Source organism: Panthera leo, chromosome B3, assembly GCF_018350215.1.
Source record: "Panthera leo isolate Ple1 chromosome B3, P.leo_Ple1_pat1.1, whole genome shotgun sequence".
Taxonomy (NCBI): Eukaryota; Metazoa; Chordata; class Mammalia; order Carnivora; family Felidae; genus Panthera; species Panthera leo.
The window spans coordinates 113,783,586-113,809,600 of record NC_056684.1 but is presented as its reverse complement, the minus strand read 5'-3'; the positions used below and the strand labels follow the sequence as shown (position 1 = coordinate 113,809,600).

The window sequence follows — 26,015 nt, the reverse complement described above, 5'->3', positions numbered from 1 at the left end:
TGTTTGCACTTAGACAAATCACACTATTTGAGTTTCAATTTTCATTTCTGCAAAATAGGGGATAACATTTAATAACACCCACTCCAAGAGATTGGGTTAATATATTGTATAAAGCATTTTGTAAACTGTGACATGCTGTAGCAATTGTTTGTTGTTGTTATTTTTATACCATAACAGCAACTCAGGGTCTATGCCCAACTGAGGTTGGGTCTGTAAAGCCATTTTCATAGGCAAAGATAACTTCTTAGTTCTATTTCCTGGGTTGCAAAACTATTTTTACTTAGGTATTACAGTAATCTTTCCATTTGGGGGTGGGAAAAGATTTCTTGAGGCTCTCACCATCCCCTCTGAACTTTGGCTGGATCTGTTAGACCATTTCCCAAACCTGAGTTAATCCTACGATCCCCACCCTTACCCCCTCACCGCTTTGGCTTCGGTCTCCTAGCTCTGTGGAGACTTGGGTGTCTGTGCCTATGGTCTCTATCACTAAATCCCACGGTGTGACCGCGACTGGGCTCTCAGTGTTGCCAAACCATTTTCATCCTTCGGTTAAGCCCTTGTTTGCTTCCTGCGGTGAGAGCTTAGAATCCTAGTCCCCAACCCCACGGCCCCTCCCCTCACTCTGGGCAGATGGCCGGCCTGCAGCTGCAGGATGAGGTTCAAGTTCAATAACACGGGCTCCTCCCTGCCTGGGCATTCCTTACCAGACCTCAGTCTCCCCTTTACTCCACCCATCTTCTCTAGATCCAGAGCCAACACCATCTTCCTGTAGAGGGGATGATTTCTTCTTGTGCTGATGGCTCTATCACAGTTTCTATAGAAATAATCAGAACTTAGGAACAAGGAAGCTGATTGCTATATTATTTACTATAAAAACTGAGAAGCAACTCTATGTCCAACAAATGGGGATTGATTAAACTGATAATGGGTACAGCCATGAGATGGCAAGGAAAGCTGTAAACGGTATGTCTCAATTTTGCTAAAAGCCAAATAAAACTGGCAACAATAAACACAAATTACACGTGCATATGGAAAAAAAAAGACTGGAGGGAAATATACAAAAATATAAACAATGATTATCTTCAGGCAATGAAATTATGAGTGATTTTTACTTCTAGTATTTTGCTATATTCTGAAATGTCTACTGTAAGCACGTAGTATTTTTATAATTAGAACGGAAAGCAAAAATATTATTAACACCTCTCTGTAAAAGCTGTGGGTGATTCAGTTCTTTTCCCTTTAAATGGAGCCTTTCCCGGGTGGGGTCTGGTTGACAGCTGTACAGTAACTCTCGTTACATGTAAGGCCTAGAAGAAAACCATAACCAATTAACATTACAGCGGGAGCTGAGGCATGCAGAATGGAAATGCCTCAATGGAAATGTGTTATTACTAATTTTTTTCCCCATTGTTGGACAGGTGTTTAGAGGAATGTGTTAAATTATCTTCAGATAATTTATTTTTTAAATGCTATGGTTACTCCGTTTTTCTGCCTCTGTTTTCATGGGAACCTTTGATATGGGGAAGGAGTCAGTGTGGATATTTCATTGTAAGTCTGTTTAATCTATTTACCTGAGGCCCTACTGTGTGCCGTCACTGGTGATACAAGGGATGATCTGCAAGTGCCTTACACCAGGGGCTTTGGAAACATTTGGGGGTGATTAGGATCATCCAGATGATTGGAGGAAAGTGCTACTGATTTAGTGGGTGAGGGCCAGGATTGCTAAACATTCTACACTATCTGGGATAGTCGTACGTAACCAAGAATGGACCTTCGTCTCATGCCACCACCCTGGGGGAGAAACACTGAACTGAAAAGTTGAGGCAGGCAATGCCTGGAAGGGCCAGAGAGAAAGGAGGGCACGGCTGATTCTCAGCCTTGTCATGCTAGTATTCAGGGTGACCAGATCTCCCAGGTTTTCCAGTGGAGCCAGAAATGTAGATGATGATGTAAAATCTCCCGATTTTTAAAAAACACTGTATGGGCCAAACAAAACACATCTGTGGGCCAGATTTGGTCCTCTGGTTGCCAATTTGCAACCTTGTCTTAGGGAAAGACACAGTCCCTGTCTTCGTGAGAGTATAAGGGAGCCTGTAGAAGTTCAAGTTCAAGTTCTAGAATGGACCAACCTAGGTTCAAATCACAGCTCTGTCATTCACTACATAGACGATGATTTCAGGCAAGTGAACATCCTCTGAACCTTACTGTCCTCCATGAAATGGAACTAATGGGAACACTCACTGGTTTGTTATGAAGATGAATCCAGGTGGGAGAAGTCCCCAGTAACCTGCACATACGCTTAATAAAGTAGAGCCATTATCATTGTTAAGGCCATCACAGTCTAGTATAAGAACTTACTGTGTACACTACACTGTGCTAGGTGCTGAGGGCTTATAAATAAGTGTGAGAGAAAGCCCTTGACCTGGACGTGTTTTCCTTCTGGAAAAAGAGATAAACCTGGGACATAAATATTGTTAAGCGCATCAGGTATATGAATGTGGCTCACATCAGACTGTTATAGGAGACCAGAGGCAGGTACGTCTTATGAAGGTGGTGGCGGCTGGGGGCATTGGAGTCCAGCCAGAATGAGAGGGAGGGGAGAAGTGGCCTAAGCAAAAGACAGATTATAAAATCATAGTAAGAACTGAGTGCTTACCACATGCCAGGTACTCTCTAAGCACTCTGCCAGGTGGTAAGTGTGCTCCTTTGGCCTCATACGTATGAGGGATAAGGCATGTGCCTGGGAAGGTCCCCCGGAGCCAGGGCATGGGGGTGCTGACTACCGGGCCAGAGCCTGGCAGAGTATTTAATTTGTTGGCAGGGGAGCAGAAGCAGAGAAGTGACAGGCAGGACCAGTAATCTGGGACCAGTAATCTGGGGTGGAGCACAGGATAGCACGGAAGTGGAGGTGAGATAGCAGACTTGTGCCGAGGCCACGCGTGAACCCAGGGGATGGGTGGGGAGCCCTGTGAAGGTTTCTTTACCAGGTCTGGCGGGTGGTGGGGGATGCTGTCAAAAATGATTGCCTGGGAGATAACGGGAATTTTATAAAGACAATTTTAAACTCCTGTCTTGAGCCACCTCCATGCTCTCCTGCCTCTCTTTCCTCACCCTCCACCAGCTTGTCAGTGTTCTCTACTGGCCAGTCCTCATGGTTATAAATACTTCCTCCTTAACTATTTTTGAAAATTTTGGAAGCAACTCCTTCCCTCACCAATGTGTTGTTATTTTCAAATCTCCCCAGAAAGCCTGTACCAACCCCCACCCTCCCACCCTTGCCTCTCTAGAAAACAGATCACTGCTGGGGTTGATGGATTTGGTACAGCAAAGCTTTCAGACTTCTGACCCACCAGGGATGGCTGATATAAAATCCCATGCTGCATGTGAAGGAAGAGTGTGCTTAGTAAATTCTGTAGAACAGTTGTTTTTTTTTTCTTTTTTTTTCAGGGGGGACTTGTGAATCCACTAAAAAACAAACGGTTTCCAAGTACTCCAACCATTTGCATTTCAACAGGCAAAATGGTGTTTAAACACAAGGCCCATCTTTTTTTCAAAGTAGACCAAGCCATACCTCTCTAGAGAAGACTATTTTAGCTGTGATTCTGATTTATTCTATAGGATGGAGAGCAGTAAGATCATTTTGTTGGGGATGCTTGATGCCTGAGCTTCTTTAAACCATAACCAAAATCAGTCCAAAACGGTGCAGTTTGGCTACAAGGCATTTTTAGCACAAACAGTTTGCAGCAGTAAAGAACTATGACACAACAGAGCGGACCAGTGTTTTCATAGACTGACTTATAGAGGCAAGTTTCCTGTCGCTGGAGGTGACCGAACATCATGCGATAGCACTAGGATTGTGCCGTGGTGTCCCCCCAGGAATCAGTAACAAAGAAATACCTAGCAGACTTTTTTTTCTTTCTTCTAGAGCCTTCTCTACAAGTATATCCAGCGCCTGGCCTAAGCACCAGATGTGAGCTAACAATCCTGTGGTTACCTGGCCCTGTGATTTGGCACAAATCACTTCTCATCAGGTTAGACTTAAGGAAATCTGAGCAGGCTCCTGGGTTCAAACATTCTATGACTTATAGACAGACACAAAAACCAAGACCTTTCCAAGTCCAACTCAGAGCCTTGGAATTAGGATTGTCCTGCTGAGGAGGGCGAACAGACAGCTGGAAGCATATCTAGTGGCTTTTGCAGAACCTGACATGGCCCTGGGCTCAAGACTCTCAGCTCCCACTGATTTGAGGTGCTGGAAATTGTCAGCCTCAAGTCTCGCCCTAGGGATTTGAATCTCCAACCCAGTTCAGGGGTCCTGTAATCAAATGCAAATTATGCCTTTAAGCCCCCGAAGGGATGGGAGGAGGGATTAGCTGACAACCCTGGGAGCTGCTGCCTAAGGCCCTTGGGAGTGACAGCCCCCCACAGGGGGAGGTCAGGAGGGAAAGAACGGAAAAGGGAGAGAGCTCAGGAGGGGTCAGGGGCCTCTGGCAGCCCCCACTTCATCCTCAGTGTGCCCCCGAACACACGGCCCTGGGTGGGGGTCTAATCTCCAGGCAGCCCGCCCTCGGCATTGTCTTGCCAGGGTCAGGACCCCCACCCCATGAGTCACTGGCCTCACTCTGGCCCCTCAGCCTCCATGCTCTCAGTGCTAACCCGCAATTCTCCAGGCCAAGGGCCCAGATACATCCAATCTATCCTACTCCTCTCTAGGCTCAGAGAAATCGGGACTGAACACAAAGAGAGGGGGAGCCCTGATGGGGCCACAGCTTGGTGAAGAGGGGTGCACAGAGAGTGGCAGAGCCAGCTTGGAACCAGCTCTCCAAGAGTAAACCAAATTGCTCTCCTCCCTGACCCACAACGCTTTCCAATCAGGGAGTCTAAAATTACCATATTTACAGCATCTGCAGCCAAGCCGAGCACTAAACAAGATGAATAGCTGTGACGCACGATCTGAGTGGAAGTATGCAGCAGGGCTGGGCCGGGCTGGGTTGGGCAGCAGGGTGCGTGCCCCAGAGGGGAGAACAGGCGGTCCCTGGCTGGGGGACTGACAGGATTCACCCAGCACCAAACCCAAAAGAAGGTGGGAGATAGAGCAATTGACAAAGAGAGAGACAGAGAGAGAGAATTTGAGGACATGATGCTGACTTTACAAATCTCCTTTTCCTCCTTCTGCCTCTCAAAGACAGGATCGCTGGGGTCTTGCTTACAGTGGGACAGCCATGTCTGTGAGTCCTCTTCCCAAGCAGCCTTTTCCAGGGAATCTGTGGGTTGACCACAGATTAATAGATTAAATGACTCCATTCATAGAGAAGGCCCAAGAACCTGGGCCATGCAGCTCTGGTAGAGACCAAGGTGGGAATGGTGGGAGCAGGTTCTGTGTAGTGGTGTTCCAACACTCTGCACCAGCCTGCCCTGTTCTTTCCCTGGAAGGGAAAATGCCCAGGAAAAGAGAGTGACTCATGACCTGCAGACGCTCTCTCCAGACCCAAATACAACAGAGACCTGGGAAGACATGGGGCTAAGGCCCCACAGACTTTCAGATCAGTGTGGATTCTCCTGCATCAGAGACTCACCGCAGATCCCCTGGAATGCTGGGACTCTGAGTGACAGGATTGCTAGACCCCTACATTCTTCCCTTTAGCTAGAGCATATCCTCTTTGGTCTGTTTTGTGTCCTGGGCTTCTCTTTACATTCTCATTTCATTTCTGCAACATTTTCAGAGCCTAAAATAAGTGTGGAAATCACTGGTTTGTGCTAGAGGGCAGGAAGTAGAAGGTAGTAGTACATAGGTGGCATGAAAGAAGGGAAAATGAGGTGTCTGTAGAAACAGTTTTGGATGTGTCAGGGAATGCTAAGAAAAAGAGGTTAGGATTGAGGGAAGGTTAAGATCAGCACTAACATGTGAACCAGCTCCCAGAGGAAAGCCTCTTCCTTGAGAAATCTGGAACCAGCTGCCATTTGCAATAACCCTGCTGGAACCTGAACCCAGACCCACAGTGGGGGCCATTTGTTAAGCAACTGCCTAGTCCTTATGAGCCATTTTTGGTAGGAGGTGATAGGAGGAAGGGTTTGCCAGTGTTTGAGTTGTGGTTGCCCACTCAAAAAATGTTTCCAAGCTGAGAACATTCTCAAATAGGCACACCACTCAGCACATGACTAAATCTGGCCCCACCCCCAGGGTCTCTTAGATGGTGAAAATCCTGGTAAACTGCACAGATGTGTTTCTGTTCTCAATGACCCAGAATTTCTAAGAGCTTCCCTTTACCACTGACATGGTAAGGAAGGGGCAATATTAGTCACCCAGGATGGCAGCTCCCATTTTCATTGCTCTGACCTAGATGGGGCTGGTCTTTCTCAACAGTGGCCAGAAGTCCCCCTCTCTTCTCCTCCTACTTCTTGGACCTCCCCTTCTGTCTTTCCCATGGCTTCTTTTTCGTATTCTCCCATTAAATTGTGTTTCCTCCAGGTTTGGACTTCTGTTGTCTCTTCGAACTCTGTTCTCCTTGAGCGACCTTACTCTCTGCTGGCTTCATTTATTACCAAAAACCTGTGACCTCAGCCCCAGCCATCTCCTGAATTGCTCACATATATTTCTGACTGCTGAACATCTCCAGTTGGACATTCTACAGTTGTCTCAAATCGCACATGTCCAAAACTGATCTCATTATCTACGCCCTCCTGCTTCCCATGACAAGCCCCTCCTCGGGTTCCTCCCCTCTCCTTTCTCTCTCAATGGTATCACCAGCCACTCAGACATCCCAATGGAAACCTTAGAGGTCCCTCTGACCCTTCCCTCTCCCTCATCCAGGTCTGTCAGTGTTAACTCTGATGAGTCCTTTAAATCTTTCCCCCTTCCATCTATGCCATCAGTGCCTCAGATTAGGTTCCCAGCATCTCTTTGTCACTACAATCCTTACAGGATCACCCAGCCTCAGATGCCCTCCACTCTACAAATAGGAGACAATCCTCTGAATACAGATCTGATTTGGTAAATATTTCTGATATTTGGTAAATTGTGCCCAGGACCGGGCAGACAACGGTAAGTATGACCAGTAGGATCTCTGTCCTCATGGGACACACGTCCCAGTTGGGGAGCCAGACAGGAAACAAGCAGAAACCAGACAAGTGAATAAAATACTTCTAAATTGTAGTAAGTGCTATGAGACAAACAAATCAGGGCCTGAGGTTGGAAATAATGGGGTGGGGTGGAAATCTGTGCCACCACCCACACAAAGACCTTCAAAGGCTCCTCATTGTGTACAGAACAAGGTTCAGACTCAGCGTGGCACGCAAGGCCCTTGCCAATCTGGCCCAATCTGTTTTTCAGCTCCACTTTTATCCCCCCTCCCCTCTAACCCATGCCTCGTGTCCTATTCATCTTTGAATTCCCAGCCCCTTGTTCCTGGCAGATAATAAGCAGGTAATAAATGGGGAATCAATGTGTGGAAGAATGAGTGATGGACAGAGTTCCCTTTATAGTCATGCCCTCTCCCCTTTCTCACGTCCACTCTTTGGTGAAGCTGCTTTACAAGGGCTCCTTCCCCTGAGTCTCCATCGTGTTTCTCAGACTATTTCTGCCCCAGGTACCTCGACTACTTGATGGTCTCTCCAGGTAGACTGTTAAGGCAAGAGGGCAAGGACAATCTTGCTCCATTCTGAAAAAAAGGCCTGGCACACAGCAGATGCCTGAAACATGCCAGGTGAGTTGATATGAAGAACATGAAGAAAAGGGAAGTGATTGGTGTCCTTTTTAGACTGTTTTCTGCTAAAACAACTCCAGTGGCCAAAATAGTTGGGTGGAAAGAAGTAGTATGAAGATATCATTGCCAAGTGGACAGCCAAAGGTACACTCTTCCTCTTGCTCAAGGAACAGCCTCAAAGAGCCCAACTTTGTCACTATGCCTTTGCTTTGAAAATATTTTTGCACAATCAAAGCAGGGAACAATGAAGCAAATGCATGCCCATGGCACTCAGAAGATCTGCCTGTATCCATGAGAACAGAAACTCCCCTGATTGAGAGTTAGTTCTAGGGCTCAGCTTATCCTTTCACAGGATCTGTTAAGAACTAGCTCCATTTCTATCTTAGCAACGTAGGGTACTTGCTTCTTTCCAAGGACCTTAAATGAAACCTAACTTCTCTGCTGTTCCCACATCCTGTTCTTGGAACTCCTTAAACATTATCCCCTAAGGCCAGAATAATTGAACATAGGGGTCTGTTGGTCTTTGGCAAATACATTTGGCAGGATAGGGAGAAAGTGGACAGGGAACCAACCATAAAAATTTTCAATAAAAAAATCTAAATAAAGGTAAGAATAAAAATGAGAGGTAGATTTTGTGAATTATTTTAGGCTTAGTGCCTGCTCTCAGAAAGGTATTGGGCATGTGCCAATCTGCCTGGCTTTCTCAAATCACCGTTGATTCGTTTGAATTTCACACATGGTCACCTTGTCCTCCTTTCTTTTTTTTTTTTTTTTGTCAATCTCTCCAGAAAGTACCTCACTCCTGACCTGAGCATTTCATTAGTCCTATCTCCTTAGAGACCATTTCAGATTTTTCTTCACAGCCTTATTTTATTCACTCTGGCTCAATGTCACCAACCCAACTGTCCTCAGCCAAGCCTCCAAAGGAAATATGATCCACTTGCTGCGTCAGATCATTTGGAAATAGATACGATTGGCTTGGAGTCATTCCATGCAGGGCTGTAAAATTGCTCTCTCTCCCTCTAAGTGGGTTGGGTCAAGCCCAAACTGAGGCAAGAAGTTTCCAAGGAATACAGAGCAGAGGACTATAGTAAGTGGTGGTGATTCAGTCAGTGGTCCTCTTGCTTTTGAGTCAGTATTAACCTTCCACTAGTGGCCAGTATGTACAGACTACCTTCACAGTCAAACAAAATAGTAAGGTCTTCACACTGGGGTTCATGAAACACTTTACAAGAGCAGCAGAATTGCAGGCTTGGTGTGAATCTCTTCATTCAAGCCAAGTTATAGTCTGAATTTTTGTGTTTCCAAGATAAATGAAGGTAGTTAAATTGATTGTGAGATTTATGTATCTTGTGCAAAGTTGGCAAGATGTCTATATTTCTATTGGGCCAACTCTACAAACTACCATTGAAATTCTCACATACAATGTCCCAAGTTCTCTTTGGGATTTCAGATGGGATCAGTTTCTTCTTTGAACTAATTTTGCACTGTGCTATTTTGTTGTAACTACTTAAGGAGCTGCCTGGTATAATGAAAGAGTCTAGGTTGGAATCAGAACACCAGGGTCAAAGTCCCAGCTATATCATTCTTTGGGTAAGTTATTTAACATGCCCCAGTTTCCTCATCTACAAAATGGGAATTATACACTTGTTTTGTAAACCATAAAACAACATACAAATACACGGAGGTTTTGGCCTTACCAGTGGCTGTGTGGTTGAAAATATAGTGATTCTCCAGATTCTGTTGAAGCTGTGGGCAAAAACAATGTGATAAGAACATGAACGTGGGTGGTCAGGTGAGCAGGACACTGATTGCCCTGATAGAAAGCCTAGTTTTAACGCAAGCCAAATCCTTTAATCTCATTAATTAGGATTTTTATATAATCTTTTACTTAAGATAAGACATAGAAGTAAGCCATTCAATCTTGTATCCAATGGAACAATTTTTCTCCATTTTTCCACCAAGAATATCATGATAATTCTTGATAATCAATAATATGCCTTTACTGGTGGTTTCTAGGTCTCAGACTTCTAGCTTCTAGGGAATAGGAATAAGTCTTTGACTTGCAAGGGATTTAGTCCTTTGAGGAAGATGTGCTTTTAAAACAGACAATCATGGGGAAAAAAGCTACAAGTAGGACAAGCTTTTGAGGGCAGGGGTTGGTAAACTACAGCTCTAGGGCCAAATGCAGTCCACCACCTATTTTTATAAAGACAGTTTTGTTGGAACACAGCCACATTTGTTTCCATACGTATTGTCTATGGCTACTTTTGTACTACAATAGCAAAGTTGAGTAGCTGTGACAGAAACAGTATGGCCTGCAAAACTTAAAATATTTTCTATCTGGCCTTTTATAGAAAAAATTTGCTGACCTCTGGTCTAAGGGTATCAGGTCTTTTAAAGATTTAACTTGGGTCCTCAAAGTTGAGGAGGATTTAGCCAAGCAGAGAACAGGAGAAAGGCATTTGGTTGGCTATAAAAATAAGTACAAAGGAATGGAGTTATGAAAGTATATTTCCTGTTTAAGAAGCAAGGAAAGTCTCAATAGTACATGACAGAGAACAATGGGAGATGAGGCTGGGAAGATGGACTGAGGTTAGACAGAGAAAGGCCCTTTCCATCAATGCTATTGTGTTTGAAATTAATCCTGTAGACCTTTGGTTTCCAAATGGGATGCACACCCCAGAGTTACACAAGACAATCCATTAGGATTCAGGCAGAAATTATCAGAATTTTAACTTTATTTTTATCTAAGAAATAAGAAATTCGGCTTTATAACATTTAATATATACGTTGACATTCCATCCATGGCTATGGCTACTGGTCATGGATGGTTCATGAGATAAAGCATCCTATGGTAAGATTAGGCATTGCACAGTACAGAGAGCTCAACAGTGGTGTCCTCAGTCCTCATTCTTCTCCAGGCTTTTAACAAAATATAAGCCACTACAGTTTATATGTTATGAATTATGGATATTATCTAGTTCAACCTAATATATACAAAATGGACAAGGGGACTAAAAATATTCCTGCAAAGAAACAACAGATCAAAGATAGTATAAGCATAGGTAAATAATAAGAGTAGCATTTATACTTCCCTTCGAATGAGCTGTCTTCAGTCATATTCTAGCTGAAAAGAATGACCAAATGTTCAGATACAACAAGAAAGAGAGCCAACCTCAATTAGAAAATTCCAAGAGAACTATCAGACGTATGGATTTACATCCTCTATCACTTATGATGAACTTTGCCTGACACATTGATCACGTTTTGTGGTACTGGCTAATGACAGTACAATGAAGCCATCATGATTAGCAAGATATTTTAGGCTATTGCTTATTTCAACTTTATTTCAGCCTTCTAAAATTTAATTGTGTATATGTTTTATAATACATGATGTATTAGTAAAGAAATACATGTGTATAATGTAAAAATAAATAAACATTGGGTGTACATATTCAAGATTCATTTAATTTTAGAGGGTTCAATCAAAAAAGTGTGGGGACTATTTCTGTAGACAATAGAGAACCAATGGAGGTCTCAGTAAAGGAAGAGTCAGGATTTGGTATGTTTTCGAGAAAGATGCTATAGGCTGCCAAGAGGAAAACAGATTGGAAAAGAAAAGACATGTTGGAGAGTGGCCACTTCAAATCATTTTTAAGTGCCTGAAGATCTCAGACAAAATGTATAAATACTAAGAGCTTTTATTACAAATTCCACCCTTCTAGCTCTCTCTTTCTGAAATGAATGGTATTAGGCCCACGCAAGGCCACAAAGGTTTGCGCTGACAATATAGCTTTGTGATGAGCAAAGTTAGTTGGATGACATAAAAGCACAAGAATAGGTTCCAGAGATGCGAAAACATACCCTACAAATACTGCATGCCACCCGGACTCCACTTTCCCCTCTGACCTACATGGGTTTCCAAGGCAAAGGATTCTTCAAGCATGAGGGTCGTAGCCACTGTTTCAGCCAGAGAGGCCATTCCCAGTGTTGACAGGCATGATTAATTGATTCTGACGGGAAGATATGTTCTATCAAGGCTGTGCATATAGGATGTGGCTTCTGGGAAGGACTATGGCATTTCTCCTGGGAAAGGGGCCAGGTAGGCCATTAACCTATCAGAGCCAGTCCCCCTTAGCCATTTATTCCTTGGTACAAAGAACCTAGTTGCCAGATTTGAAGAACTGAACTCAGGTCTTTTCAAAGTCTGCAAGAAAAGAAGAGGCTACACTAAATTGGGAAGGGTGAGGGTCTGTGGGAGGAGGTGGCCTGGGCAGTCCTTGAAAAGGAGCCGGCAAAGGTCTTAAACCTAAACCTAAAAGCCCTGAAAAAAAAAAAAAACCAAAGGGAGTTTCCTTCTCTGCGCTCCAAGAAGAAGGGCAGGCCCTCTGCCTTTCTGTCTTTTCTCTTTAAAGTGCTGGGCAGGAGGGAGCAGGGGGCAGGGATAAGAGTAAAAACAAAATGAAAGTGACAACAAGCACTTTTTATGGACAAAGATGGACTTAGGAAGAAAAAATGCACGCTCTGGCTTTCGCAGCTCTGCACCATCTGGCCATACTCCTCACGTGGATTCTTCATTCCAGTAACGTCTGTCTGTTTCCTCCTCTCAAACACACCGTCCAGTTCCACTCTTTGCTCTGGTTGAAATTGTACTCAAACTTGGAGCCCTCACAAGCTTCCATTGGCTTCATCAATCTTCCCTCACTGCTCCAAAATGCAAACTCCAAATCTCTCTTTCGTCTTCTGGTTAGCCAGTTTTGCCTTCAGTTAGGGCCCCCTTGTGCGTTTCTCTAATCGTTCTGGGTCTCCCCAGCTGACTTTCTTGCAGGGGGGATGTGTCCTTATGTATTTCCACAGCACCTAGATCTTGAGCTTCAAAATGAGTGCTAGGAACTCAGAATTCTTTGTCTATGTTTGACCTGAGCAGATTGTTTTAATTCACTAGGTCTTGTATTTAAAACAAAACAAAAGAAGGAACAAGATGGGATTCACTCATGACCTGGAAGCACTTGGAAGGGGCTGGGAACAGATAGATCTGTCTGGTGGATTCTCTCTGTCCTTGTTAGTTTGAGACAGCTGCTGGGGACAGATGCCAGCACAGACATGCTCCTAGGAAGACACATCCTGCCAGGATTACAGGGCCTAAAGGAAACACGGACACAGAACACAAGCCTAACACCCTTTCTTACTGCATCCATAGAAAACAGCAAACCCGGGAGGCTTAGCCAACAGCAGCCTGGAGGATGTGGGGCCTTGGTGGAGGCCATAGTTTAGCATCCTTTCACCCAGATGAGGGAAAAAGTCCCTTCTTTTCTCACCCCTTCCCCAAAATTAAAACAATGAAAATCAGTTCTCATTATCCCAATAATTAAGTCCCATTCAGCCAGCTGACAGCAGCCAAAGAATGATTTTTCTGTGCTGCGCTGTGTGGCTGCCCTCCATGGCCCCATTCATGGGCCACTGTGTGCATTTAATCACCCTGAGCGGGCTGAGCTAATGAAATGCTGGGGCCTTGCCCTGCCCTGACCCTGCTGCTATTTCTATCTGAGCTCAGCACGTCCTTTGCTTGACAGTTGCAACCGAACAAGCAGATTTTTCTCTCCCATCTATGGAGTGTAAAGAGCCTATTTTGGCAGCCTGTGGGGCTGGGGACCCCGCTGGAAAACCAGTGAATGCCCCTGGAGGTTAACTTGCAAAGCTGTTTTCCAGACTGAGAGGCGGGGTGGAGGAGAGGCAGCGTGCTGGAGACCCGAAGGCACCCAGGCCTGTGGCCCTGGTGCACAGGACAGGAAGGGCAGGGGCCCTTCTGGGGCAGAAAGGGAAGACGAACCTGGAAAAAGTAAGGGGCCACGAAATGGGGCAAGCTGATTTATCCGACGCAAACCTGAACAAAAGCTCTTTGTCAGTTATCAGAAATCTCCCTCCCTCGCCAGGGTCCAAGTGAGAAAATCCATTCCGTTTGGTTTCCAGTTCGCAGGGCTTGCTGAAAGGGGGATCCCTGCCGAGAGATTGCTCTCTTAACATTCCTAGTTGTTGTTTTAACGATTCCCTAAGATTCAGAAGTCAGGGAATAAGATGCCAAAATTATATGCATTTATCCATACAGAAGTTTAGGGAATTACACTTAGCTCATGAAAAAGTAAAACTGTTCTCTCTGAGGGAAGTTGGAGAGAAGAGGCCAAAAATGCATTAAATGTGTCAGCATGGTGGCTTTCCGTAGAAAAGACATATCTAATGAAGGACTTAAATCAGAGGTGACAAACTCAAATGCCCCCAGGGGCCAGAGAGGTCACCAGGCTGATGGAAGGGAGGTAGGTGGGAACTGTAGCAAATGCCAAGAGCTCTGCCCCATCTAGAGCAGGCAGTTGCTACACAGGCTCTGGCCCCTTTCTGCCATATAGGTAGGCGGGCCTGGAATGACATGATTTTCTGTGTTTTGTTCAAAAGAGAAACCTTAAACCTCTATTCTTATATGAAATCTCCCAAATGTTAATGTTGGAAACTAATTCAAGATGTAAAAAAAAAAAAAAAAAAAAAAAAAGTCCCCAAACACAGCATTTCTAGCCAAACAAAATATGTTGGCATACTATAAGCCCACTACTCACATTTGCAGGGCCTGGGGCAAGGGTACAAATGGAGGCCACGTATCAGATGTCTAAATATTGAAAAGGTATAAATCAAGCTCACTAACTGTGAAACAAAATATGCTCTGTCTGCCTACAGAGAAAAAATATGCTTTCCTAAGGCCCTGGTAGCCAGGTGTGAATTCAGAATTCTGGGACCCTGTGGATATCCTCACAGAAATTGAGCAACATGGGAGAGCTGGCTTTTGGCTCCCAGTCCTTCTTTCCCACCCCCATCTCCATCCTGCATTACTAGGGTCTTGGACACTCATGTGGACACTCCAGCCCATAAGCCCAAGCTCTGGCTATCCCCTTACACCCCAAATGGCTGCCCCTTGGCTGCCACTCTGGCTTAGTGGTGCCTCCATCAAAGGCACAGTCTGCCCTTGGGATGGCAGACCCAAATGAGCTTGGGGAGATGTGACAGTGAACTCCAGACTTCTGGGATCCAGGGTGTGGTCTAGGAGGAGGAGGAACATCTGAGCGGTCACATCTCTGTGGCCAGAGTAAGGCCCTTGAAAGAGCGGGGTCTAAGGCCCCAGGTGAAGTACCGGCATCCATTTTCTTTATTTTATTTTTTTTTTTAACATTTATTTATTTATTTTGAGAGAGAGAGAGTGTGTGTGTGAAGGGGCGGGGGCAGGCAGAGAGAGGGAGGAGAGAGAGAGAGAATCCCAAGCAGGCTCCGCACCATAAGTGATGAACCCAATGTGGGGCTTGAACTTATGAAACTGTGAGATCATGACCTGACCTAAAATCAAGAGTTGGAGGTTTAACTGACTGAGCCACCCAGGCACCCCTGGCATCAATTCTAGATCCCTCACTTAAATAATTATATGCCCAGAAGTGAAGACATCCCGATTCTTGGCCTGATTTTATGATTAACTAGCTATGTGACCTTGAGTAGATCATAATCTTTTGATGAATCAGTTTCTACATGAATCAAATGGGGACAAAATAACTCTTGCAATCAGCTCACTTGGGAAATAAAATGAGATTATTCAGTGAAAATACAAGTGATAATTAAATAGAATTTTTTTTTTTACAGATTAAGAAAATAGTAGCTGCAATAGACACAAATTTTATCAAACAGAACATATCTGAAAGGTCTCACTCAAACGATCTCATTAAAAACATATTTCATGCCAAGATGTGGGCTAAGTCTAGAAGAACTGAAATGATAGTACTTTTCATTGAGAGTCTTCTCTCTTTTCCAACAATCCCTCAAGATGGGTGTCCCATCATGCTGATCTTAAAGGATATTGCAGAGATAAACAAGACAAAAACAAAATAGATTTGCAGTGATTTATGACTCCTTTCCAAAAACATAGCAACCCCGTTTAATCCATATTAGAGCAAGATCTCTCTTTAGGGACACATGTGCTGTTATTGTGATAGCCATTATCATAGTGGCAGAGAGAGAGGGAGACACAGAATCTGAAGCAGGCTCCAGGCTCTGAGCTGTCAGCACAGGGCTCAGACTGGCAAACCATGAGACAGTGACCTGAGCCAAAGTTGGACACCTAAATGACTGAGCCACCCAAGTGCCCGTGGGTCCCAGTTTTTAATGAAAGAAAACCAATGGGGAAAGTGGCAAAATAAAAAAAGGAAGAAAATAATTAAAATTTCCATAACAATTTAAATCATTAAGAAGTCAAGAATTTTATTTTTAATGATAAGAAAAAAGAACTTCAAACCACAGAGGGAGACAAGTTGTACACAAGGCAACTTGGTATACCAGGAAATATTCATGTGACAGTAAATTAAAGAGTTCCTTCCAAATAAATATTGTTTGATACTGATAATAATGTTAAAGCATGCCTGGTTTGGTTTTAAAAGATATCTTTCTCTTCAGAACAAGTCAAGACAGACTCTGAAAATACAGCAGAGAGTAGCTAAGGTTATGTGTCTTCCTAAACATCCATGGAAGAGCTAGGAATTGTGAGCATTTGTTGTGTTAGAATGCCTCACACCCATTTCCTCTTATTAACACCACCCTGTTTTCCTTTTGGGAGATAATCTCTTCCCCTTAGGACGGGTCTGTGGACAGAGCTGGATAGGAGGTTTGTGACCCAAGTTAGGCCAATCAGATGTTCCCCCATGGAATGTGGGTTTTGAGCAGAGGCACAAAGAGAACAGAAACATTAGGAAAGTCATCGTATCCAACTTGAGTATCTTGACCAGACTTTTGGAACTCTCACTGAGATTCTTACTTCGTGGCTTCTGGAGCTTGATTGCTTCTTGCCCATTTCTGAGACTGGTTCCCCAGTCTGTCCTGAATCCTATAGGCTCCCTATATCCTTCTTCTAAACTCTCTTTTGTTTATGTAAGCCAGAGGTGCTTCCGTTTCACACAGCTAAAGAACTTTAATGGGTAAAATAGCACCAGTGCACTGTGGGTACTAACCTTCAGTCTGATTTACCAAGTGCTTATGGAGACCTTCCATGTGCCCTGACCCCAGGGAGCATATGTCTCACTGTGGGATATGATGCAGGGGCCCTAATGCAGAAACAGTGGCACTATCCCGAGTTTCTTCTATCCAGTTACCCAGCTACACATACTCATTTTCTTTCTTGGTTTTCCTGAAGTGTTGGAATGTTCATTTCGTTTTTTACTTTATAGTGTGCGCTGTTCATAAAATGGCCAGCAGAATCTCAGCACTTCAAAGGGTGCTTCCAGAATGAGTAGGTAGCTGGAATCAGTATGACAGTGAGTCAGCCTGGTGATCCTAAGGCCTGCAGTAAGATCGATGTGTCAATATCACATGCTCAGAGATTAGGTTCCAATGTGCCTGACTGTCCTTGAAAAAAGTTCGTGGAAAAGGCTGAGGGTTTGCCAGGGGAAACTAAAAATAACAAATAAGGGAGATACACAGTGGGTAAAGATATGGAGGAAAGAACTGGAAACTGAGAGCAGAAAGCGACTGGTTCACAGTGAGAGATGACCAAGAGTATGTGACATTAGGGGCAGCAAATGCCCTATACTACTAGTTTTGAGACTAGCTTTTGAAATCAGTAATAATAGTTATCATTTAATATTTAACCTCATTGCTCTTTGGTCATTTACCATCACCTGGGTTCTTAGCTTGACATTGCTCTGTGTGTTCACCAACCATAAGGAGATGGGGTAATCTGGAGGTTCAGCATATAGGGGCTCCAGAGCCAACCTACAACTCGAGTGCGTTTGAACTTCAAGTCTATCACTTGCTAGTTCCATGGCCTAAGGCGAATTATTTAGCTTCTCTGTGCCTCAATGCTGCTATCTATAAAATGGGGCGGTAATAATAATACATATAAAACACTTAGCAGCATCCTGGCACATTAGTGTTCAGTAAATATTGGCTACTGTTATTTATTCAACAATGGGGCGTCTGGGTGGCTCAGTCGGTTAAGCCTCCAGCTTCAGCTCAGGTCATGATCTCGAGGTTCTTTCGTTTCAGCCCCACATACATCTCTGTGCTGACAGCTCCAAGCCAGGAGCCTGCTTCAGATTCTGTCTCTCTCTCTACCCCTCCCCCGCTTGTGCTCACTCTTTCTCTCAAAAATAAATAATAAACTTTAAAAAAAAAACCCACATATATTTACTGAGCATCTAGAATTTCCAGGCACTTTTCTAGTCCTTGAGATATATCTGTGAACAAAATAGACAAAGATGCCTACCCTCATGGAGTTTACATGCTAGTGGGGGAGGAGGTGGGGAAGAGACAATAAACAATGCCGGTGCTGTTATTAATATCTGACCCAATTATTATTATCTGACTCAATATCCACCATCTCCCCCAAACTTTCTGGAACTCCTTTAAATCCTTATCCTCTTCTTTAAACATTCTGTTCATCTTGGTGTCTTCACTGAAACCTGGTTGGCCCTAATATATGATTTTCCCCATTGCACTCAAAAGTGGGGTCTGCTTTTTTTTCTCATTGTCCACATATCCCAGAGGCTGACAATGGGGAAGTTAGCTTCCTTGCTTCCCTTTGCTACTTCTATGCCTTTTCTCCTCATTATCCTATAAAACCCACAGCTCTTGGGGTACTCATTTCTTCAGACCATATAACCTATCTCCATTTTTTTTTTTCTGTCATCAATAACCTCTCCATTGCTCATTTATTTATTTAGCACTAGAGAACCTGGCTCACCCTCCTCCAATTCAGCCCTGTTTCTGTCATCATCCTTGGTGACTTTAACATGGTTTCTGAGTTCCTTGACCTCCTCACTTCCAATGATCTGTTGTTTCACCTTCCTAAGATACTTTTAAATGGTCATAGCCTAGACCTTGTCATCACCCCTTTCAAGTCTAGATTTTAATTGTCATATGATCCAACCACCAGTTTTATCTTTCCAGCCAACTTTCTCTAGTGTGCCTCCTCCTATCAAGTAAGCTCACCTGCATGTTTATTTTTGTTTTGTTTTGTTTTGCTCTGTTTTGTTCTATCTAGGCCAAACTTGCCTAGTACAACCCCAAGCTGGTCAAACCCAACTATTGGCTTAGGCCGTAATAGCTCTGAGGCAATTGAAGATGAATAGAGAAAATAACACCTCGAGTTGAATGATCACACTTTAAATCCATGACTACTGCCGTTCTCAAATGAGTACTCAATATTGTCCAGAAGTCCTGCATTATTTCTCTAGCAAGTTCATTTCACAAGATCACTATTTGTGTCTCTTCTCCCCCTCAAACCTCTAACCATCACCCCCTTTCAGCTGATGATATCAAATCACGTCTCATTGAGAAACAGAAATAATCAGACCGAAACGCTCTCATTTCCCCATCACGACAGCTGCAAAAGTACTGGTATAGTATCTGTTTTCACTCCCATCACAACAGAAGTGTCCCTCTTCCTATTAAAGCCAAACCCCTCTACTTGTGTTTTGGATTCCACCTTCTCTGTATGTCTCGGGGACTTTGTTTCTGAGGTCAGCCCCATCCCTCTTCTGCACAATCAGCTTCTTCTACTCTACTGAATCACTCTATCAGCATCAGCAACAAAATGCCCAGCTAGCTTTCATCTTTCAAAATCCTCTCTTGAGGGGTGCCCGGGTGACTTAGCCGGCTACATGTCTGACTCTTGATTTCAGCTCAGGTCAAGATCTCATTGTTTGTGAGTTTGAGCCCCATGTCAGGCTCTGCCCTGACAGAGTGGAGTGTGCTTGGGATTCTCTCTCTCCCTCTCTCTCTGTCCCTCCCCTGCTCTCTCGCTCTCTCTCTCAAAATAAATAAACTTAAAAAAAATCCTCCCTTGATACCACATTCTTCTCCAGCTACCTTCCTATTCTCTGTCTCCCTTCGAATTGGTTTTATGTAGCATATAGGGAACGCTGTTGACCATTTTAAAAAATAGACTATTTTTTAGAGCAGTTTTAGGTTCACAGCAAAATTGATCCGAAGGTGCAGACAGAGTCCCCCGCCTCCACACATGCACAACCTCTCCCATTATCAACATCCCCCACCCGTGCTGTTCATTGTTACAACTTAGGAGCCCACATCCACACATTACCCAAGTCCATAGTTTACTCTTGGCATTGTGCATTCTATGGGTTTGGACAAATGTATAACAACATATATGCATCATTATAGTATCATACAGAATAGTTTCACTGCTTTAAAAATCCTGTGCTCTGCCTATTCATCTTTCTTTCCCCTCATCCTCTGGCAATTTCTATATTGATGTTATATTCAGCAAACTCTCTGAACTCCCTTTTTATTTCTAACCATTTTCCTACAGTATGGATTTTCTTTAAACAATCTTACTGTCTTTAAAGGAAGATGGCTTGTCTTTTCTCTTTCTAATTCTTTAATTTTACTGTCTTTCCTCATTGCACTGATGGGCTGATAATAGGTATTATCATATCCTTTTTCCCCCCCTGATTTTAATAAGAATACAGCTAACGTTTTACCTTTGAGTGTAATGTTTACAAAGGTATTTGTTATTGTATACATTCCTTATGAAATGAAAGAAGTTCACTCCTATTCTTAGTTTGCTGAGTTTATATAATGAAGAACTTTGGATTCTATCAAATGACTTTTCTGCATCTATAAGAGAATCATAAACCTTTATTATTTTAATCTGTTGTAAGTGGTATATTATATTAGCATCATCTGATGTTGGGTCATCCTTGCATTTCTTAGATAAATTCCTCCAGAAGGTTTTTGTTTTTTGTTTTTTGTTTTTTGTTTTTAAATACATGCACACACCCATCATCATCTCTGGTAATATTTTATTTAGGAATTTTTCATCTATGTTTGTAACAACTAGTCTATCATTGTATAGTCTTGGGTTTTATATCAAGTTTATACCAGCCTCATAAATTGAGTAGTTTTCCTTCTTTTTCTACACTCAAAAGCAGTTTGTATAACACAGAGGTTAGCTGTTCCTTGATGGGTTGGTAAAACATTCCTGTAAGACCACCTAGGCCCAACATCATTTGAATGGAAGATTTTGGATAGTGATTCAGTTCCTTCATGGGCTATTGGTTGATTTAAAGTTTCCGATTAATCATCCTTGATTCAGTTTTGAAAAATTATCAATTTCATCCATTGACGTTAAGTTATTCATAGAGTTGTTCATAAAGTTGTTCATGTTAGTTTATGATGATTTTCTTCATCCCAACTTTATCTGTAGTTATGAGTCATTGTCTCTTTTTTTCCTTAATATTACTACTTACTGGGTTTTTTTTTTGTTTGTTTCTTGAGCAGTCTTTTTTTTTTAACATTTATTTATTTTGGGGAGAGTGCAAGTGGGGGAGGGGCAGACAGAGTGGACAGAGGCTGAAGCAGGCTTTGCACTGACAACCTGACAGCAGTCAGCCCCACGTGGGACTTGAACTCACAAACCATGAGGTGACCTGAGCTGAAGTCAGAGGGTCAACTGACTGAGCCACCCAGGTGCCCCTCTTGAGCAGTCTTGAAGAATTTTTTGTATTTTACCAGTCAGTTCAATAATAACTTCTGGATTTGTTGATTCCAAGTTTTGTTATTGTTGTTTCTTTGTTTGTTGTCCATGAAGTTCTGATCTTTATTATTCTGTTATCTGCTTTTTTTGGACTTAATCTGTTATTTTTCTTGGTTCTAGATTTAAACACTTAACTCCTCATATTCACTTAATTTTATTTTTTTAATTAAAAAATTATTTATTTATTTACTTACTTACTTACTTAATGTTTACCTACTTATTTATTTAATGTTTACTTATTTTTGAGAGAAAGAGAGTGAGCCAGCAAGCAAGAGACAGCCCAAGCAGGGGAGGGGCAGAGAGAGAGACACACAGAATCTGAAACAGGCTCCAGGCTCTGAGCTGTCAGCACAGAACCCACAGATCTCATCAACTGTGAGATCAAGACCTGAGTGGAAGTGGGACACTCAACCCACTGAGCCACCCAGGTGCATCCACCTAATTTTCTTTAGTGAATTTTAAGATTGTGAGTTTCTCTCTTAAGTACTTTGGCTATGTCTTCAAGCTTTGATATATAGCTACATTTTTTTTTCTTTTTTAAATACAAATTACTTATGAGATTAGTTTTTCTTAGTTTCACTGTGGCCAGAGAATATGTCTATATGGTATCAATTCTTAAAAATTCATTGAGACCCCTTTTGTGGCCTGTAATGTCAATTTATGTAAATGTTCAATGTGTTCTTAGGAAAGAATATGTGTCTTTTATTGTTGAATTTTGAGTAAAGTGTATAATAGTTTGTGGTCATATCTTTTAAGTTCTTAATAAGTGCCTTTGGAAAAATGAGTTTAAATCTCCTACCATAATTGTACATTTGTATTTCTCTCAGTTTTTATTTTTATATATTTCAAGGTTTCAAGATTGTGTTTTTAGAGGCATACAGATTCATGATTGTTATGTCTTCTTGATGGAGGGTTCCTTTATAATAATGTTTTTCTCTTTATCCGTATTAATATATATTGCTCTAAATTCTATTTGACTGCTATTTATACTCTGACACCACCTTTCTTTGGGTATTTCCTAGTATTGCTTTTGCCATCTCTTTATTCCTAAAGTTCTGTGTGGATTGGCCTAGGTATGTGCTTTGAAAATAGTCAAAGCAGGATACTTTAAAAAATTCTAATCTGATAATCTCTGGTTTTTAGTAGGTACATTTAATCCACTTATTGTAGTTACTGTTATTTTTTACTTACTTCTTCCATTTTACTTAGGCTTTTCTATTTATCTTCTTTGCTTCTTCATTTCTTTATTTTTTCTTGCCTACTGTTAGATTGATAAGGTGTTCTATATTTTTCTCTTTGTTGATTTGGAAGCTACAGATTGAAGTTCTTTTCAGCTCATGATCACCCTAAAGTTTTATCATACACATTTAATTGTGAATATTTCAAGGAATAAAGATTTTTCATATCTTATCCTCTTGACCAGGAAGGAGTGTTAGCACATTTTAACTGTCTAATTAACACTCCCTCTCCCATCAGATTGCCTCAATATTTTGACTTAAACTTTATTTTAAACTCCAGATTTAGTTATTTTTATAATCAGTTGAAGTGCAGTTTAATCAATTTATTTCTATGCCCACTATAGTTTCATGATTCAGATAGTTTACTCAGTTTTTTTTTTTTCCTTGTTATAATACATCCTTTAATGGTACTTTTAGTGAAGATCCAAGACTGACAAACTTCATTCCTTTTTATTTCTAAAAATTCTTTTATTTGTAACTCTTTTAAGGCTAGTTCAACTAAATATAAAACTTTAGATTAACAGTTCTTTTTTTTCCTCCTCAGATCTTTGAAGATACCCCACCACTGTCTTCTGGAATATCTTGTTGCTACTGAGATGTCTATTATCAATGCAAACGTTATTTCTGTGTAAGTAACCTCTCTTTCCTTTCTGGTAACTTCCAATATTGTCTTTTTTTATCCTTGAAGTTCTATAGTTTCACTACAAAGTTTTAAATGTGGATTTACTTTTATTTATCCTACTCAGTATTCAAAGTGCTTTTTTCAATTAAAATCTTTCCAACTGTGGATTCTTTACTATTCCCTCAATGCTTTCTTGCAGAACTCTTAATAGACATAAATTGGAACTTTTCGATCTGCCTTCCACTCTCTTAACTTTGACTCTGGGCTGCATTTTGAGTGACTTCTTCCATACTACCTTCCCATTCACTGATCCCTCTTCAACTATGTCTTATCTAGAGTTTATCCTATCTACAGATTTTACCTTTCTAACTGGCTCTTTTTCATGTTTACCAATTCTTATTTCATTTATGCCTGCTTTATTTCACAATTTCCTTTTAAAAATAGGTGTTATTCCTCTTTATTTAAATACACTTAGAGTCTTTGCCAGATTGTTCTTTTAATTTCTTTTGTACAAACTAACATCTAACAAATGTTAATTTTGTTTTTCTTAGTGTTGGCTGTCTTTGTTTGGATGCTAATTGGAGTGTGTATGTGTGTGGGTGTCTTTTCTCTTTTCTTTTCTTCTCTTTTCTTTTCTTTTCTTTTCTTTTCTTTTCTTTTCTTTCTCCTTATCGATCATGCATAACCATGGAATTAGTGATATCTCCCGGAGTAGTTGAAACATCTGGTTTCTGTTGCTGGGCTCTGACTACTTCCTCCTGCCTCCAAAGGCCTATAGTTTCATAGAAGCAGTCCCATGTAGTGTCATTAGTGTCTTTTTTTTCAACATGCTTTCCCTAGTAAGAAAGTTCCATCTCAGTGTTTTAGTTCCAGCAGTGAGCCTCACTCTAGTCAGCTACCATGCTTAGAGCAATTTAGTCACTGTTACTCCATGGGACCCTCTTGTCCAGCATTTGGATTTGGAACTCAGATAACTGTAGTTTGAGCCATGTTCACTGTTTCAACATTAATCCACCTAGAAAAAAGAAATCAACTGCATTTCCTGAAGCACAATAGAGGTGGGACTTATTTAGAGTTGGACAGACCAGAGTGTCAACCAGAGGCTCATCACTTACTAGCTGGGAAGTTGAGGGAAATTTATCTAACTTTCTTGAGCCACAGTTTTCCCATTAGCCAATTAGAAATGATACAATCTATGTCACAAGATTGATGGAATAAAGTTTAAAACAGCGTCTGGCACCCAGTAGCTGCTCACAGCACATATTAGAATGCTTATTAAATAATCATTTTAAAAGGTAAATATTTTGTTTCAACCAAATCCATATTTGCAGTCAGAATTTTTTTTTCTCATTAAATATGGGACCTTGACTCATCATGCTCTTCATCCCTCCTTCTTGGAACTTACTGGTCAAGATGTTTAGCAATATGAATTTTAACAGACTGATAATGGGTTCTTACAAGAGAATAGGTAAAGTTTCATTTGTTTTTTGTACTTTATGATTTATATCCAACTCTCAAAGTATTCTTAAGATAGTTTACAAGAAAAGACATGTGTACAATAAGTTGGATGAATAAGAGAAAGAGAAATTTAAACCATGGATGAGGAAGAGAAAATAATTATGCCAAAAACCTGAGCTAACCATTACTGTAATTGAGCATTAAATTTGTTCAAGGCTTCTTGGCAGCTAAAGGCAAGAAAGAGGAAATGTGATGGGTGACATGATTCTCAATGGCTAAAGTTTTTCTCTTAAGTAGTTTAGCAAGGCTATGGTGGGGTAGAAACCATTTGGTGGTTAAGCTCCATTGGGGCCACATAATGTGGAAGAAGGTATTCTTTACAGTGGATGGTAGAGTCTATCCCCAGCGCTTTAGCAACAGATTGGACAACTCTGGCTTTGGATGGCTTAGAGCAAATCTGACTAGAGCCAGGAAGCTGAGATTGATGACTTTTTAAAAGTAAAATTTCAGATAATAAAAAATACAAATCATAGTAATAACAATGGTGCTTGGCCAGGACAGTGGTGAGAGTTTTCAGATGGTCATCAGGAAAATGTGGAGGTGACCATTGTGATTTTCAATGCCCAGATCATGGGACCTGGGGATGTTGTCATCTTTTGCATTGCAGCTATCTACCAGGGTCTGAATCAGTTTTCTATTGCTGCTGTAATAAGTTACCACCAATGTAGTGGCTTAAGGCAATACAAATTTATGAGAGCATTAGCAGGTGAGGAGCAGAGAAAGAGGGGGACAGAGGATCCAGAACTGGCTCCACACTGACAGCAGCAAGCCTGATGTGGGGCTCAAACTCATGAACCACAAGATCATGACCTGATCCGAAGTCGGACGCTCAGCTGACTGAGCCACCCAGATGCCCCTGTATCCAGAATATTTTTAAGTCATGTGTTCCAGATTTGTTAGGCACACTTAATATAAAATCAGCCTGACATGTGGGCATACTTAACCTATCTATCTACCAGGGAAGTTAAGTGTAGTACTTGTAATGTACTTATATTTCTTGGTCTTGAAACACCTCTTTCAGGAGTGTACAGGAGTGAGGCCTGTAATTCCAACACTCTAGTGAGCCACACACTGAGGGAATCTATACACTATCCGTATCCATACACTTTTAGTCTGTCCAGCCTGAAAAGGTTGGATTTTTAAATTTTAAGCATCTTGTTATATAGATTTCAAACTTTTCGGTGCTTCTGAACCACTCTGGGATCATGACAGTGGCTTTCTCTGTTGGTCCGTTATAAGTAGTGCTGATTCTGTGTGTGTTCTTGGGCAGCTTATGTGGCCACTCCTTATCCCAGTTACCTCATATGCAACCTGGAGGGCTGGAGTCAGGAGTAAATGAGGGAACCATGCAAAGCCTT

At 41.9% G+C, this 26,015-nt stretch overlaps 1 protein-coding gene across 1 annotated transcript in view; it reads right to left on the bottom strand.

Moving 5' to 3' along the window:
- Positions 1 to 1,097: 1,097 nt before the first annotated feature.
- RAD51B (RAD51 paralog B) overlaps positions 1,098 to 26,015 on the bottom strand; it is a 640,959-nt gene continuing 616,041 nt past the window's right edge. The window contains exon 11 of the mRNA XM_042943592.1: positions 1,098 to 1,307. Within this exon, the coding sequence (XP_042799526.1) occupies positions 1,240 to 1,307 (68 nt within the window). The 3' untranslated portion in view covers positions 1,098 to 1,239. The remainder of the gene's footprint in view (positions 1,308 to 26,015) is intronic.